General features: G+C 53.2%; 3 protein-coding genes across 3 annotated transcripts; 1 reads left to right on the top strand and 2 right to left on the bottom strand.

The window, feature by feature from the left end:
* The first annotated feature begins 1,100 nt into the window (after positions 1-1,100).
* hemk2 (HemK methyltransferase 2, ETF1 glutamine and histone H4 lysine) lies at positions 1,101-2,480 on the top strand. The gene is made up of 6 exons (XM_076138391.1): positions 1,101-1,337; positions 1,416-1,502; positions 1,610-1,700; positions 1,890-1,973; positions 2,075-2,216; positions 2,352-2,480. Exons 1-6 carry the CDS (start codon positions 1,201-1,203, stop codon positions 2,456-2,458), a joined length of 648 nt encoding a protein of 215 aa, XP_075994506.1. The 5' UTR covers positions 1,101-1,200; the 3' UTR covers positions 2,459-2,480.
* Positions 2,481-2,531: 51 nt separating this feature from the next.
* Positions 2,532-10,803, bottom strand: gart (phosphoribosylglycinamide formyltransferase). The gene is made up of 23 exons (XM_076138389.1): positions 10,714-10,803; positions 10,402-10,574; positions 9,035-9,184; positions 8,691-8,786; positions 8,442-8,616; positions 8,121-8,232; positions 7,603-7,671; positions 7,401-7,526; positions 7,154-7,241; positions 6,967-7,052; positions 6,550-6,718; positions 6,232-6,466; positions 5,670-5,764; positions 5,408-5,517; positions 4,935-5,133; positions 4,592-4,843; positions 4,366-4,518; positions 4,073-4,276; positions 3,826-3,984; positions 3,484-3,614; positions 3,256-3,397; positions 3,055-3,170; positions 2,532-2,974 (listed from the first exon to the last, which is right to left on the bottom strand). Exons 3-23 carry the CDS (start codon positions 9,177-9,179, stop codon positions 2,774-2,776), a joined length of 3,063 nt encoding a protein of 1,020 aa, XP_075994504.1. The 5' UTR covers positions 9,180-9,184; positions 10,402-10,574; positions 10,714-10,803; the 3' UTR covers positions 2,532-2,773.
* A 154-nt stretch (positions 10,804-10,957) lies between these two features.
* Positions 10,958-13,779, bottom strand: LOC142989020 (uncharacterized). The gene is made up of 5 exons (XM_076138374.1): positions 13,144-13,779; positions 12,643-12,922; positions 12,276-12,542; positions 12,049-12,198; positions 10,958-11,944 (listed from the first exon to the last, which is right to left on the bottom strand). The coding sequence occupies exons 2-5, from the start codon at positions 12,878-12,880 to the stop codon at positions 11,778-11,780; spliced, it is 822 nt and encodes a 273-aa protein (XP_075994489.1). The 5' UTR covers positions 12,881-12,922; positions 13,144-13,779; the 3' UTR covers positions 10,958-11,777.
* Between the last annotated feature and the right edge of the window lie 2,908 nt (positions 13,780-16,687).

Raw genomic sequence — 16,687 nt, forward strand, 5'->3', positions numbered from 1 at the left:
GAAATGAAGATGTGGATCTCACCTGACAGCGTCAAGCACAGCAGCACAAACTTCAGCATCCTGTCAACTCCAAACTGGGACACAGAAGCCAGGGACACATGTTCACTCATTTCTATCACAAATCTGACTGATTGATCCGTTAGGCTGGTGGTCTGTGTTGTGCTGTGTGTGTGTGTGTGTGTGTGTCTCACCTGCGACAGCACTGCCCACTGAACACTGAGCGAGTCGCACGCTCACACACACACACACACATATATATATACACACCTGTCCTGGTCATAAACGTTATCAGTTTATGAGTTTAAACCTTATCAACTACATTATTGATTAATCTGCATCTCTTGCCTCTGTGAATGTGACACACTTTGTCCTCTGGTCCTTCGTCTTTCAATCTAATTCATCAATCAGATTTTATTTGTGTTGATCTTTTACTGGAGGGATGCAACTCACGGATGAAAGCAGAATCAGAGGAGATATGATTACATAACCAGTCGAGAGATTGCTGAATAGAATTGTAGTATTATGTTGTAGGAGAAAATCCTTTTGTAAACAGTCAGAAAACCCTTAGAGTCTCAGAAAGGAGAATACCCTTAAAAACTTAAGAACCTAAAACTCGCAGAAAAACTTGCAGAAAACCCCTAAAACCCCTAAAACCACAAGAAATGGTTAAATTATGAGGAGAAACCCCTAAAAAACTCTTGAGGAAAACCCTTAAACTCTTAGAAAAACTTGCAGAAACCTCCTAAAAACCTTGCATTATGGGGAGAAAACCCTTCAAAGCTTCAAACGTTACAAACCTTCAACCCCCCCCAAAAAACCCTCAGAAAAAAAAAATATATATCAAAATAAATAAATAAATAAATATAATAAAAAAAATATATATATACAGATAAATATATATGTGTATGTATATATATATATATATATATATATATTTACGTGTGTGTGTGAGTATTTACCTTCATCACATTTCATCAGATTTTATTGTTATTAACCAAAATCATGTCACAAATGCAATGCTGATGCAAACCTGATATTGGCCTGATGGTGGCAGCATCGCGCCTCCATTGCGTCAGGAAAGCAAGCAGAGAAGAAGACCGCAGAGTGACGTACTTCGTAAACACGGAAGTCTTCCTCACGAGCCGGCTACCCGAGCATGTGCAGTCGTCCACACACACACACACACACACACACGCAGACATGTCCGGCAGCCTCCCCACGCCGCTTTACTCCCACGCCGGCCGCGGAGACTTCAGAGACGTGTACGAGCCGGCGGAGGACTCGTTCCTGCTGATGGACGCCCTGGAGAAAGACGCGGAGACGCTGCAGCGGCTCCGGTGAGTCCAGGTCCCCGGCCTCACCTGCACCTCTCTCCGGACCCGTTTACCTTCTCATGTCCGCTCTCATGTCCGCAGGCCGGCGCTGTGTGTGGAGGTCGGCAGCGGCTCGGGGGTCGTGTCCGCTTTCCTGGCGTCCCTGCTGGGCTCTGCAGCGGCCTACATGTGAGTGACAGCTGACAGAGGCGTAGTCTGTCACTCTCACAAACACACACTCTCACTCACTCTCTCTCACACACTCACACAGTAAATAAGCAGTGTGTGTCCTGTAGTTGCACAGATGTGAACCCAGCTGCGGCTCTCTGCTCCATGATGACCTCAGAGTGTAACCGTGTCCCCCTGCAGCTCGTCCTCTCTGACCTGGTGAGGCTCAACCCTTAGTAACCTTGGTAACCTTACCTTAGTAAACCTTAACTTATAATAACTTTGACCTCTGCTTTTCTGAAACTCCACAAACTGGGACCATCATCTGAAAAAGACAATAGGCTTGATATTGTGATTAAAGTGTTTTGGCTGTAATGTGATGGGGGGGCGCTTGTTTCTGTGCTGCAGGTGGAGCCTCTTCTGCCCCGGCTGAGTGGGAAGGTGGACGTGCTTCTGTTCAACCCCCCCTATGTGGTCACGCCGTCAGAGGAGGTGCAGCTTCTCCGTCCTGCAGGTTTCCTGTGCGGTCGATGATCCGTGTGGCGGTGCTCATTGTGTGTGTGTGTGTGTGTGTGTGTGTGTGTGTGTGTTAGGTGGGCAGCAGAGGCATCGAGGCCGCCTGGGCCGGAGGCAAACGAGGTCGAGAGGTGACGGACAGGTTCCTGCCCACAGTGGCGCGGCTTCTCTCCCCTCAGGGTCTCTTCTACCTCGTCACCATCGCTGAGAACAAACCAGGTGAGTCCAGAGTCCAGGAGACGTTTAACACAACACTATAAAAGATGATAAAATGTGTTTTCATTCATCAAATGGTCTGAAATTCCGAGGGTGAAGTTCCTCTGGTGGACATAAAGCTTTGTTTCCTCTCCACAGAGGAGATCATCGCTGGGCTGGGCCTCTGTGGTCTGAAGGGAGAGTCCTGCTTGTCCACCAGAGCAGGAAATGAGAGGCTGTCTGTCCTGCGGTTCCACAGAGTGTGACTGTCACAGGCCGGGGGGGGGGTCAAAGGTGAGGAAGGGCACAGAAGAAGGAGCCTTTACTTTGTTGCAAGACATGTTTAATACCTCCGCTAGGCAGACAAGGCAGGTAACAGTAACAGCATTCTGATGTAACATCTAAGAAGAGTGGAATGTAGGTTTGGGTTCAAGTATAAAGCTCAGAGCACGGGGGTCAGGGGTCAGGGGTCAGCTCACTAAAGGACACGCTACAATGAGGCTGCAGGCACGACATCATTCATCTGAGAGTAGTGATCATGCAGTGACGGAAGTAAACACGATGTTCCTCCGTCTCTCTCTTCAGCTCGTTGCTGCGTTTGTCTTCCAGACGATGCGTCCGTCCTCCCCGAGCCTCACCGCTCCGCTCGCCACCAGCTCCATGGCCGAGGGGAAGGCCCGGTGCTCGGCCTCACGGATCCTGTCGCACAGACTCTCCTCTGTGTCGCCGCCCAGCACGGGGACGGCCTCCTGCACCACGATGGCGCCCGTGTCCACATCCTCCTACAGGCGGGCAGAGGAGGGCGTCAGAGAGAGAGAGTGTGAGTGAGTGAGTGTGTGAGTGAGTGTGTGTTCATACTCACAGCCACAAAGTGGACGGTGCAGCCGCTGACCCGGACCCCCGCCTGCAGCGCCTGCTTCTGGGCGTTCACCCCCTTGAAGGAGGGCAGCAGGGACGGATGGATGTTCAGGACTTTACCTGTGAGCGGGGTCAGAGGTCAGAGGTCAGACTCAGACATGTTGGGTTTAAGGGTGAAGACGTGAAGCTCAAACATTTTACACACCGCTCCATTTCTTCACAAACGTTCCGGTGAGGATCCTCATGAATCCGGCCAGACACACCAACTCCACGCCAAACTCCTCCAGCACGCGATCGATGGTGCCGTCAAACTCCGCCCGGCTCCCGTACAGCTTGTGGTCCACGACCTGTGGGAGGAATGTTAACCCTCTACTGACTGAAGTACAAATAAAGCTGTTTTGTTATGCGTGTGTGTGTGTGTGTGTGTCTGTACCCGGGTCTGGATCCCGGCGAGCGAGGCCCTCTTCAGGCCCTGCACACCCGGCCTGTTGGAGATCACCACCACCACCTCAGCTGAGCTGGAGGGACGCCTGGCCTGCTCTATCAGGGCCTGCAGGTTGGTGCCTGGGGAACCACAAACACACTTCCTATCAGAAGACACACACACACACACACACACACACACACACACACACACACACACACACACACACACACACACACACACACACACACACACACACACACACACACACACACACACACACACACACACACACACACACACACACACACACACACACACACACACACACACACACACACACACTTTTACCTGTGCCAGAGATGAGCACGGCTATTCTGGTCCTCTTGTGTGGCGTATTGTCGTCGCCATGGGAACCACCATTCTGCTGGACCCCCATCTCTCCGGCGGAGGCGGGGCCTGTGTGCAGCAGGCTGTGTTTGAGGTTGCGGACCACCACAGCCTCGGCTCCTGGGGGGGGGGGGGGAACAAACCAACGTGTTTCCATCTGGAAGCTTCAGCTGCTTGAACGTGAAGTCCATCTACTCTGGAGTCTCACCGGGCTGCTTGTGGGCCAGCGAGCCCACGACCCAGGCCTCCTCCTGGGCCTGGAGCTGCCTCAGGACCCTCTGAGCGTCCAGGGGGGCCACCACCAGCACCGCCCCCAGGCCGCAGTTGAAGGTGCGGGCCATCTCCTCCTCGCTCAGACCGCCCTCCTTATGGAGCCAGGAGAAGACGGGCGGGATGCTCCAGCGAGACGCGTCTGGGGGGACAGACAGGTTTATTAAACTCTTGTGGTTTGTGTCCTGAGGGGAGGGGCATGTCTCTGCTTCTGTTACGTGTGTGTCTCACCTAAGTCCACTGCCAGCTCGGGGGGCAGCACCCGGGGGATGTTCTCCAGCAGCCCCCCTCCTGTGATGTGGGCGTAGGCTTTGACGGCGCCGCTGCGAAGGATGGGCAGCAGCAGGCGGCTGTAGATCTTAGTGGGCGTCAGCAGAACCTCACCTGCAGGCCCAAAGAGATGAAGTCAAGTGTGTGTGAGAGTGTGTGGGTTAGTGTGTGTGTGTGTGTGTCTTACCGATGGTCTGGCCCGGCTTGCCAAAGGGGGCGGGGCAGCCGTACTGGAGCTGGGCCCGCTCCAGCACCTTGCGCACCAGGCTGAAGCCGTTGCTGTGGACCCCAGAGGACGCCACGCCGATCAGCAGGTCCCCCTCTGCGATGTCGCCCAGCCGGGGCAGCATGGCTCCTCGCTCCACCGCCCCCACGCAGAACCCGGCCAGGTCGTACTCCCCCGCCGCGTAGACGCCCGGCATCTCCGCCGTCTCTCCACCTGGACGGGGACGCAGGGACACAAGTGAGTCGCACAAACACAATGTCTTCTTCCTCCTGAGCGAGCAGCGTGTCCTCGTCCTCTTCCTCACCCAGCAGGGCGCAGCCGGCCAGCTGACAGGCTGAAGCCACGCCTCCCACCACGGCGGCGGCCACCTGCACGTCCAGGCTGCCGCAGGAGAAGTAGTCGAGGAAGAAGAGAGGCTCCGCCCCCTGAGCCAGCACGTCGTTCACACACATGGCCACCAGGTCCTGACCCAGGCCGCCGTGCTGCCCGCAGGTCTGAGCGATCTGGAGCACAAGGACACACGGAGAACAGGTCTGATGATGCAACAATGCAGACGGGCAGCTTTAGATCCACCGGTCCTTGATCTTTGTTCAAACATCAGATTCAGGCTTAACCCCGCTCAGATAAGCTCCGCCCCCTGAGGGAGCCAGTTTGGACAAAAATTATGTCTTCCAGGATCCAATTAGGAGAAAGTATCAAAATATCATGCGTGTCTCATTAGATCAGAGAGAGGAGACAAGGACAGAGGATACGAGGACAGAGGACAGGAGGTCCCACCTTCAGTTTGGTCCCCACACCATCTGTCCCTGACACCAGGATGGGGTCCAGGAACCCTGCAGCCTTCAGGTCGAACAGCCCGGCAAAACCCCCGAGCTCAGCGTTACAGCCTGCAGCGAGACAGAGAGACAGACAGACAGACAGACAGACAGACAGACAGACAGAGAGACAGACAGACGGAGGACATTTACTTCTTGAGCAAAGAAACAAAGAGGTCAGAATCTGGACTCCATCTTCGGTCTCCTCTGAGTCTCTTAGTTACCGGGTCTGGACGTGGCTTTGGCCAGAGGCTTGATCATGTCCACCAGCTTGTTCCCAGCAGCGATGTCCACGCCGCTGTCCTTATAGGTCAGAGCGCTGTGGGACACAGGAAGGGGGGGGGCGGGGGCGGGGTCAGTTCACCCACACGGAGATCAGGTCTGCTCACATTCAGGCTTCAGGCGAGGCAGCAGGAAGTTTGATCAAAGAGACTTCAGTGACAATTTCTGGATATTAGTTGTTGATTATTTGTTATCAAAGATGAATTAGGACTCAGCAGGACTCAGCAGGACTCAGCAGGACTCAGCAGGAGCATCCACACAGATTTATAAGGAGGTTTTAAAACACAAACAGTCATGATTTAATAATAAACTCCATTAAGGTCAGAAAGAGAAACACAAAGCAAACAGCAGGATTGTTGTCGTGTCACGTGTGTGTGTGTGTGTGTGTGTGTGTGTGTGTGTGTGTGTGTGTGTGTGTGTGTGTGTGTGTGTGTGTGTGTGTGTGTGTGTGTGTGTGTGTGTGTGTGTGTGTGTGTGTGTGTGTGTGTGTCTCTTCACACACACCTGCAGGGGCTCAGGCGGGCGACGGCGCGGTGGCCGATGTCCCGGCGGTACACGGCGCCCGGGAAGCCCACGGCCGCCACGCCGCGATTGGCCGCCTGCAGGGCCGCTCCCAGGGCCGGCCCCACGGCGGTGACGGTCAGGACACGCCCCCCGCTGGAGACCACGCCCCCGCCTTCCTTCAGGGCCGTGCCTGCATGGAAGACCTGCAGCCCCATGTCCTCCACCTGGGACAGACCTGAGACACAGACCAGAGGCTCGCTCACACACTCACTTCATCTTCACTCTTCCTCCTCTTCCTCCTCCTCCTCCTCGTCTCACCTGTGATCTCCACTCCTCTCTGGTAGCTCCCCGGGTATCCGCTGCTGGCCATCACCACGGTGACCGCACAGCTGTCCTGGTGCCACACGGGGGCGTTGGAGGCCAGTTTGCCGCTCATGGTGTTCAGGATGACATCATACAGGTCGCTCTGCAGCAGAGGGAGCAGCACCTGAGGAGGAGGAAGAGCAACAGAGAGGAAGAGCAACAGGTCAGCTTCAACGCCACCAAGGAGCAGGGACTGACCTAGAGAGACACACACACACACACACACACACACACACACACACACACACACACACACACACACACACACACACACACACACACACACACACACACACACACACACACACACACACACACACACACACACACACACACACACACACACACACACACACACACACACACACACACCTGACACTCTGGGTCTCCAAAGCGACAGTTGAACTCCAGAACCTTCAGGCCCTGCTTGGTCAGCATGAGGCCGGCATACAGCACACCTGAGAGAGAGAGACAGAGACAGACAGACAGACAGAGAGAGAGTTCAGTAAGTCTTCACACCACTAACTTGTCTGGACTGAAGCACAGACGGAGGACTTGCCCACATAAGGCGTCCCCTCCTCCCTCATCCCGTCCACCGTCTTCTGAAGGACCGTCTCTCTGATCTGCTGCAGCACCTCCTCGCTCACCTGTACAACAGAGACACACACACACACACGTCCAAATCTGAGAAGACGCTAAACGCAGCTCCAACAAGCTGAAAACACTTAAACACACCAAAAACTATTTCCCATGTCCCGCTGCAGAGTGTGTTGCATTCTGGGCGTTGCCATGGTGCTGGTGTGTACCTGAGGGGTGGGGCAGTAGGCCCCCATGCCGCCCGTGTTGGGGCCCAAGTCTCCGTCCTGCAGCCGCTTGTGATCCTGCGCCGGAGGCATCGGGGCCACGGAGGAGCCGTCACTGAAACACAAACACTGCACAACAAACACGCCGTCACGTTTACCGCCTTCGCCACGTGTTAGAGTCAATCCATCAGAAGTGAGCACTCACAGAGACTTCCTCTCCCTCCAGAAGCTCCTCCACCACCACCGTCTCCCCCGCGGACCCAAAGGCTCGGTCCTGCACACACGGGGACAAATAGCCGTTTGTTTACGTGACCCTGAACGCCACATTAAAGACTTGTGAGCTACCGAGTCGCTCGCTGGAGGACAAAGAGTGTGTGTGTGTGTGTGTGTGTGTGTGTGTGTGTGTGTGTGTGTGTGTGTGTGTGTGTGTGTGTGTTTGAAGGCTTCTCACTGAAGCCACAGAGTAGAAAAGTTTCATCTGAGAATTACTTCCCAACAAACGCCCACAAAATAACTTAACAAACAAAGTGCTGACTGAGGAAGAAGTCTCCACTGCAGAGGTGAATAAATTAGCTCCACGTCGGCGGTGTGAAGGCTGGGAAATGAAAAAGGAAATGAAAACAAATGCCCTGGAGCAAGGCACTAAACCCTGTGGGACCTCTTAACGGGCGGCCGCTGCCTCAACCTGCGGTGACGAGAGGAAGAAGAGCAGAACCTCCTCACCTTCATGATGTCCATCACCGCCTTGCAGGCCTCCTCCTGGTCCCGCGCCACGATCACGCCTTTGCCTGCCGCCAAGCCGCTGGCCTTCACCACCAGCGCCGGGAAGTCGGCCCTGAAGACCCGCACAAGGTTAAAGGTCAGAGGTCAAACTGTAATTAGATACCCTGCGGAGACCCTGCGTCCTCATATGTGGACATTGTTCGCTGCCCCCTAGTGGTCAGAAACATAACATGCTTGTTTCCATCGGGGACATTAGAGGACGTCTGAATGTTAAAGACGTCCCGGCTCAGACTGATGAAGGTGAAGGTGTGATGTACTGACGTGTTGATGTATCTGCAGGCCTCCTGGGCGTCGGTGAAGGAGCCCCAGCGTGCCGTGGGAATGCCGTGTCGCTCCATGAACGCCTTGGAGAAACTCTTACTGGCCTCCAGCTGAGCCGCTCTGGCAGAGGGGCCGAAACAGGGAACGCCCGCAGCCGTCAGGTCGTCCACAACACCTGGACCACCGGACCAGGAGGGGTTAATATGAGAGCAGACTGTAGGTACAGGTGAGAGAGGGGGCGGGGCCTACCTGCTGCCAGAGGGACCTCAGGGCCCACGATGACCAGGCCCACATGGTGGTCCTTACAGAACTGAGCCAGGATGGTGTGATTGCTCACTGACACCTCTACACACACACACACACACACACACACACACACACACACACACACACACACACACACACACACACACACACACACACACACACACACACACACACACACACACACACACACACACACACACACACACACACACACACACACACACACACACACACACACACACACACACACACACAGGTCACAATCCTTGGTTTTCTTTCCCGTCCGTCTCTTCCTGCTCATCTTAGTCTGATTTCCTTGTTGTTACCTGAGTTGCTGATCTTTCCACACTTGGCGGTCCCGGCGTTCCCCGGGGCGACCAGGACCTGCTGGACCTGAGGCGACTGGGCCAGCTTCCAGGCCAGCGCGTGCTCCCGCCCGCCGCCGCCAATCACCAGCACCCGCTCTGCCATGGCAACTGAGAGAGGGAGAGCACAGGAGAAAAGCAATCAGGGCAGACAGACAGGTGGGCGGCGGCTTTAATCATTCTGCTGAGGCTCAGATTTAATTGCGCGGCAGACTCGAGCGATAAGACGGGCGAGCGTCCGGCTGAGAGGAGGCGCTGACCTTTCCCGGGCCCGGGGCCTTATATTATCTTGTAACGCCACACTAACAAGAAACCGACCAACCAGAACAAAAACACCGATCCACAATTAACTGGGCCGCTGACCCGACCGCACGATCAACCACACCAACGCTCATCTGCATAGGAAAACAAAACCATTAGGAAGGAGACGTACAGTGAAGACTGAGCCTGAGCAGAGACTGAGGCTGAGCAGAGACTGAGGCTAAGCCTGAGCAGAGACTGAGCCTGGACAGAGACTGAGCCTGAGCCGAGACTGAGCCTGAGCCCAAGCAGAGACTGAGCAGAGTCTGAGCCTGAGCAGAGACTGAGCCTGAGCAGAGACTGAGCTCGAGTAGAGAACAGATTTAAAACTGAGATTAAACACAGAGTAAATATGGATCCAGCCCTGTTTATGTCACACACACACACACACACACACACACACACACACAGATAACAGTGATTACAGGAATGAGTTCACCTCCAGCAGATCAAACACGCAGGGGTCAGAGTTCAGCCGGTTCCTGCCCACTGTGACCTCTGACCTCTCTGGACACATATCACACACACACACACACACACACACACACACACACAGGACACAAAGGGACGAGTGTGTTGTGCGCGTGTTCTGCAATTAGCCTCCAAACTGAGCCTGATTGAAATCACTCACTCATGTGACACCAGAGTGAAGAAGACGAAGAAGACGAAGAAGGTTTGAAAGTAAACAAGAGTAAAGAGCTTCACATGACCAGAGGCTAAATAAACACGGATGTTAAAGTGACATTGGTGTACGGCTGGCATGTGTCTGGATCAGTGTAAACATTCAGAGTGCAGAGGATCGAACTGGAGTCAGACATTATGGAACCTGAAGAAGAACAACAAGCTGATCGGGATGAAACTACGAGATAAAAGCTCAACCTCTGCATCTTAAAGCAGCTGTGGAGGCTTTTACTTTGAAACAAACACAGCTTACAGAGTAAACTCTCTTCTCACACGCAGACACCCACACACCCTCTCTCACACTCTCACACACACAGACACACCCGGGATCACACTCTGACACTTACCTATGTGTGTGTATGTGTCTGCTGCAGTCTAAGCTCCGTGTTTTCCGGTCCCGGTCCAACTCGATGGGTCCCCCGTGCACCTGGTCTCTGTCCTGGTCCTGCTCCGTGTGTCCCCTCTGCTCCGGGTCCTGGTCCTGGTCTCTGTCCTGGTCCTGCTCCGTGTGTCCCCTGTGCTGAGGAGTCAGAGCTGTTATCAGTCTCACCACGTGGATGCAATAAGACTCAATCAGCCGCCGGACACACGCGGGCACGAGCACGAGCCTCACAGCGGCGCCTGTCAGCTCTGCTTCTTCTTCGTGGGTTCGCTCTCACCTTTAGCAGCGGGACAAACTTCTTCTCTGGAAAGTTGCAAATTCCGCACCTTCCCCCCTGAGAGTCTGCGGGCGCAAAGCACCACGGGAAATACAGTTAAACCAGTCACGCCGCCACAGTGAGCGAGTGACCCGGATGAGACAAACTCAAACACGCAGAATCAACACAGAAGCACACGGAAAAGTGCTTACAGCGGTTAAAGTAAACACGTTAGGTTTCTGTGACTCCTGTGAACCATGACAAGAACTTTTAATAAAGTAAATACAAGGAATTAATCAGTATTTGCTCCGTTTAATGTCTGAAGCTGCAAAACACCACAAAGTGTTCATATTTGTGTAAATTAGCTCCCAGTTATTAAAAAACTGAAAGTCTCTGGATTTAAAAATGAGGACAAATCGCACAACCGCTGACATTCAGGCAGTAAAGGAGTCAACTGAAGCTTTTATAAAGACACAACTTTATCCTGCTTACAGCCGTTATGGCTCTGCTGGAGGCCACAGTTTAATAATTAGTATTACTGAGGCACAACACAACACAAACATCTCACAGTTCCCCTTAAACGCAGCGCCACAGCCGCTCCCACACTTTAACACCACACACAGAGTTACAGAGCAAATTGGAACACGATTGTTCAAGGGAGTGAATAAATTATTCAAGCAGGTCTTGGAGTGATGTTGAAGTTTGTTCTGCTGCTTGAACATTCAGCACAGGCCGACGCTACGGCGCAGGAATACAAGCTGGAGGCTCTGAAGCTGTGAGGATCCATTCATCCTGAGGAGCGGCCGAGTCAAACCGGCTCACAGGGTTAAAGAGGAGGGACCGGTGCTGATGGGGAAAGGGAAGTGAAGCCACAGAGCTGACATCAGTCAATACACACCGAGCTCTCTCCTCATTTAGCTCAGGTCGGAGGTTAGAGGTCAGACGCACATTTGAGAGGCTTTGCTCAAGGAAACCTGGGCAGGGCAGATGTGTGTGGACGACTTGTGTGTATTAAAGTCTCATAATAGCTTTATGAGCAGGCAGACACATCCCGTTTGTCTCCAGCCCTCAGTGAGTCCAGGCGTTCACACTAAAGGCAGTTCAGGGCTGCCGAGGAGCTCTTGAGCCAGCTCAGAGTGTCGCAGCACGAACAGTGTGACGCCTGAGCTGTACGCCGCAGGGATCACGATGTGCGATAACCTGGGCTGATCTTCTTCAGCCTCCTCTTCCTTGATCATCTTCTTCACTTGGCCTGAAATGAAGACAAAGCAACACAAACATGTAAACCAGGAGGTTCTCAGGTTCAAGGCGGTGTGGCGTTGTTGTTGTTGTTGTTGTTGTTGTCGGTGGTGTCACCTTCCACGTCCAGGCTCCTCCAGCGTGGGTCAGACAGCTCTGACAGGCTGGACAGCGAGCAGTCCGCCGTTAAACGCTGCAGCACGTCGTCTCGCCGAACTAGCAACACGGATTCGCTGCAGAGTCGCTGATGTACGTCTGCCTCACTCCCTAGGACACAACACGCCCCGAGCGTCATCAGAACATGGGAACAAAGACAACAGCGACCTGTCGTGTGCCTCACTCACCCACATCTAACGGGTTCGTCATAAAAACGGCGTTGGGCGCCGCTCCAAACACGAGCTGATGGTGCCAGGCGTCAGGCACTTCCTGTCCCTCGGGCACCGCCTGCTGCAGGTTCATGGTTGCCACGGGCACCGCGCCTTTACGGATCCAGCGCCCGAGCCAGGGCACCGGTCTGACCCGGCGGCGAGGGTGGAAGTGGAAGAAGCGGCCGGTCACCGCCCCTCTGCTGGCCTCCTCCGCTCCTCTGATCAGCTGAGCGTGAGTCGCACCTGCAGACAGAACACACTCAGCTGAGAGGGTAAAGGTCACATCAGACACCTTTGACAGCAGAACACATTCCCCTCTGACTGCAGGCCTCTGTTAGTTTACCAGCCTGGCTCCTGGACAGCAGGTAGTCGGGCAGCGGGGCCTCGTTCCTCCTCAGCCTCGTCTGGACGCAGCGCTCGGCCTCCTCGGGGTCCACGGCCACGCCCAGGGCCTTCAGCACGTCCACCACCGCCGTGGCCCCGCAGGCGGACACGCCGATCTGCAGGGTCTGCCTCTCCACCGCCTCCTGGATGGACCACAGCATGGCCTCCTGCTGCTCCTCTGCACACTCTGACTCCATCGCTCTACCTCACCTGGACTCACAGGAGCTCAGACTGAGGTCCTGATGACATCATACACATGTTATTAAGTACAGTTTGCTTCAGCTCTGCAGTTAAAATGTGACCTTAACATTTAAAGCTCAATGTGGTAGCTTTAGTAAATACAGTTCTACAACAAATGACATCATAACAACAACATAACATCTCTGCGCAGTTTAATATGATTAAGTTGACTCTTATACTCTTTAAACGCTGTGATGTGCGTGTTTCTGTGGTTAGTTACCGTTTCTATGGCTCCATTTCCACAAAGTGACTGAAGCCGACAGGCACAAGACACAAACACACACACTGCGCATGCGCAACATACGTTCGCTTCTCCCTTCGGCGCTCCCTTTAAAAGTGGAGCAGAGAGAGAAAGTGACAGCGCGCGCCCCCGCAGGCCGTGTTTGGTACTGACTGTTTTTGTGTCAGAAATGCGACACAATCGCTGTAAAAACACAAACACACTCATGAAGGAGCCACAAAGCCACGCGAGCTGATGAGTTTGAGGTTTGAGGACTGAACAGTGTGTGAAGACATGACAGCTGTGGAATCCAGAGGTGCTTAAAGCGCCGGAGCAGAGAATACAATCGCGTCTGTCTTCATCTTCACCTTCGTCTGTGTGACTTCTTCTCTGGTTCAGTTTGACTCATCAGTTTAATTAAGACCATTTGACTTTCCCCCCTTTCTCTGCTTGTAAACCTGTAAGTGTTGTAAGTACTTGTGAAACTTGCAGCGCTGCCATCCCATAATATGAATTCACCACAATCAGTTCATCGGGTGAAGCAGATGAAGCCATGAAGAGCCCCTTCCTCCTCTGTGGGCTCCTGTGAGGTCTCCTCCTCCCCCCCTGGCCCGTGGCTCTGCAGACGGCTGAGGAGGCTCCGGACCGGTGCTGCTGCTCCATGGAGCCATGAGATGTCACTGTTGCTTCATCTCAGCACAGCGGTTTGTGTCGGTGTGCTTGATGCTCGGTGAGACCGCCTGAGGCCTGCAGTTTGTCGCTGACAGCCGCCTCCTCTTCCTCAGAGGAAGCACAGCACTCCCTACGTCTCCCCGGGCTTTTATTCTGAAATCCTCCCTAGGAAAGTTCAAAACAGGAGAAGTTTCCTTCAGAATCATGGGAAACCGCCGACCTTCATATCAGTATCAGTTAGGAGTAATTAGGTTTCATTATTATTATTAATGACTTTTAAGAAAAAAGTAATTTGCTCTCAGATTTTGGTAGGAGTGTAATTTTAAATGTTAAAGTTTAAATGATGAAGAATCCCATCTCATTTCCATGCTGCAGCTTCGCTCAGATCATTCCTCACTTTCTTCTTACTCATGCATTTTCAAACAGGCATTAACTTGCAGGCAGAGCAGAATGATCAGTGACCCGGACAGCGCCATCTGCTGGTGTAGACGCTGGCAGAGACACACACACGCACACACACACACACACACACACACACTCAGCTCAACGTGTGGATGTGATTGGATTTCAAACAGATTGTAAACATGTTCTCTGATCTCAGCTGATCCAGGATGGAAGTGTGTGAAGTCTCTGTCTGGATCCACAATCCCCCGCCGGGGCTCTCCAGAATAACACCAACAGCCTCTGAAGTGCTGTGTGTGTGTGTGTGTGTGTGTGTGTGAGATTAAAACTGACTCCTCCGAACGAACGTGATCCACAGTCCAATACGGCAGCTCCTCACATCTGCCAGATGAAAGCCGGATGCAGAGAGGCTGTGTGTGTGTGTGTGTGTGTGTGTGTGTGTGTGTGTGTGTGTGTGTGTGTGTGTGTGTGTGTGTGTGCCGCTCACCTCGCCGTCACCTTCTGCCATCTCCAGATCATCAGGAGAACATCGTGGAGAGCGTGTAGTTCAGCTCTGATGTTTCTTTCCCAGCCTTTGAATTTGTCTCGTGGACTCGCTTCTTGATTAGACAATAGAGTCCTGATTAGTGAGTAATAATCCTTCTAACTCCACATCGCCGCCATCAACGCTGAAGAGCTTTTAACCCATTTTCCTCTGACATCATCAGCTGAGAACAAACAGTACTCGCAATTAAGCGTGTGTACTAAGAGGTGAGGGTCTGATGGGAGAAGGAGCGAGCAGGTTGCAGGCTGATGAACTAGTTTGAAGCTACAGTCGTGTGTTCCAACTTGTAAGTGCATAATGAGTGCATGTGTACTTCTGCGCTACAGCTCTCACAGTCCTGGTTGCCTCTGGAAACGGAAACATTATAATTACTGAGCTCAGATGAACACTCAGGCTCACTATTTATCAATCAGACCATGAGGGCAGATTGATAGAGACTACATTTGTCCTCCTGTGATGCCCATCAGGTTTCATTTCCCAGGATGAATTCGACATTTGCAAGTCCAGATAGCAGAAGGAGAAGAAGGAGGTGTGACATCATCCAAAGAGGAGGAGCGGTGTGAGTCCGGCGGGGGAGAGAAGGGAGTGAGAGTGTCAGCGGTGTGACGGCCCCTGTGGAATAATAAGGGGAGTGGAGTCTATTTAAACACGATCTCCATGACCTGGGCCTGCTCAGTGCTCAGGGCTCTGCAGCTCTGCAGGGATCTGCAGGATTAAGCCGCGCCTCTCAGGCGAGCAGATTCATAATAAACAGGAGGGAAAAGAACACAACAGAAGATTAGCATTGAACCGAGGCAACACTTTGTGTCTGTAAGATGCCGAGGGTCACAAGAGGCAAAGGCTGAGCGCTGAACACTGTACAGGAGGGGGGGGGGGGACTGGAGGGGGGAGGAGGGGGGGGGAGGAAGGGGGGTGGAGGCGCACTGAGCCGGGCCTGCACGCCTACATGGGTACAAATTAACATCTTCGCTGGTTTGCAAGAGGAGCACAGACACACAGACGCTCCCACTCTCACGCTGTGAGGTCGGTGTGCTTTGCGTCTGTGCGTCCTCGCCGTTTCCTCTCATTTCTGCGATAAAGGAAAAGTGCAAATGTATTGAGCCCCAAACAGGACGGAACATTTAGTCTCCAAGAAAACGGAGTCCTGGAGTTGTATGGAACATTCAAGGAGGGGGGGAGAGAGGGGGGTGGGGGCTCTGTCTGTGTGTGTACGTGTGTGTGTGTGTGTGTGTGTGTGTGTGGGGAGTCCAGCTCGTGTAGATACATAAGAGCATAATTGCGAACTGTTTAAAAGTCCCGAGCCGTGTCTCACGCTGACGAGCCTTGTGTGTGTGTGTGTCTGTGTGTGTGTGTGTGTGTGTGACGAGCCTCGTGTGTCCGTTCCCACCCGGCGAGGACGGTCCTGTTCCCATATGAAACGCCTCCGTCCTCACACTGAGCCTTTCTTTAGGAGCCTGTTCTCCGTGTTCAGTCAGATGTGGCGTTCCCCGCAGCACCGCCTCCTCTCACGCCACACGGACCCACTTAAGGTAAAACACGCCGATGCTTTTAAAGTGAATACACAAGATCCAAGGTGACACAGAGGCGTTCAGAGCTCCATAATGCAGTGTGATGAGAGGAGACGGGCCAGGAGACGCAGCAGAGCCTCAGAGAAAGAAGAAGAATGAACTTCTGTCAAACAAAACCTACACACACACACACACACACACACACGCACACACTTCTGCATGTCGGAGTCTGAAGGGAGGATGGGCTCTTACATAGAAATATAAAGGAAAGGAAAGAAGGAGAGAAGTAAAGAGAGAAGGACAGAAGAGAGGAAGAAAAGAGAGAGAGGAGCAAAGGAGCAGCAAGGGAAGGAAAAGGGAAGGAAAGGAGGAATGAAGAAGGAAAGATCAAACAAATAAGGAACAAATGGAAGAATCT

This window comes from Genypterus blacodes, unplaced genomic scaffold, assembly GCF_046128005.1.
Source record: "Genypterus blacodes isolate CSIRO-AG114 ecotype Tasmania unplaced genomic scaffold, CSIRO-AGI_Gbla_v1 ptg000364l_1, whole genome shotgun sequence".
NCBI lineage: Eukaryota > Metazoa > Chordata > Actinopteri > Ophidiiformes > Ophidiidae > Genypterus > Genypterus blacodes.

What these genes read in the sequence shown, in the direction of transcription:
- hemk2 (XM_076138391.1), top strand. Translation starts at nt 1,201, where the DNA reads ATGTCCGGCAGCCTCCCCACGCCGCTTTACTCCCACGCCGGCCGCGGA. An exon ending in GAGACGCTGCAGCGGCTCCG is followed by an intron (nt 1,338 to 1,415) that starts GTGAGTCCAGGT and finishes TCATGTCCGCAG; the next exon opens with GCCGGCGCTGTGTGTGGAGG. An exon ending in AGCTCGTCCTCTCTGACCTG is followed by an intron (nt 1,701 to 1,889) that starts GTGAGGCTCAAC and finishes TCTGTGCTGCAG; the next exon opens with GTGGAGCCTCTTCTGCCCCG.
- gart (XM_076138389.1), bottom strand. Translation starts at nt 9,179, where the DNA reads ATGGCAGAGCGGGTGCTGGTGATTGGCGGCGGCGGGCGGGAGCACGCG. An exon ending in GCCTGCAGATACATCAACAC is followed by an intron (nt 8,233 to 8,441) that starts GTCAGTACATCA and finishes GCGGGTCTTCAG; the next exon opens with GGCCGACTTCCCGGCGCTGG. An exon ending in GCTGGCCCACAAGCAGCCCG is followed by an intron (nt 3,985 to 4,072) that starts GTGAGACTCCAG and finishes CCCCCCCCCCAG; the next exon opens with GAGCCGAGGCTGTGGTGGTC.
- LOC142989020 (XM_076138374.1), bottom strand. Translation starts at nt 12,880, where the DNA reads ATGGAGTCAGAGTGTGCAGAGGAGCAGCAGGAGGCCATGCTGTGGTCC. An exon ending in GACGAACCCGTTAGATGTGG is followed by an intron (nt 12,199 to 12,275) that starts GTGAGTGAGGCA and finishes GTTGTGTCCTAG; the next exon opens with GGAGTGAGGCAGACGTACAT. An exon ending in GAGGAGCCTGGACGTGGAAG is followed by an intron (nt 11,945 to 12,048) that starts GTGACACCACCG and finishes TCTTCATTTCAG; the next exon opens with GCCAAGTGAAGAAGATGATC.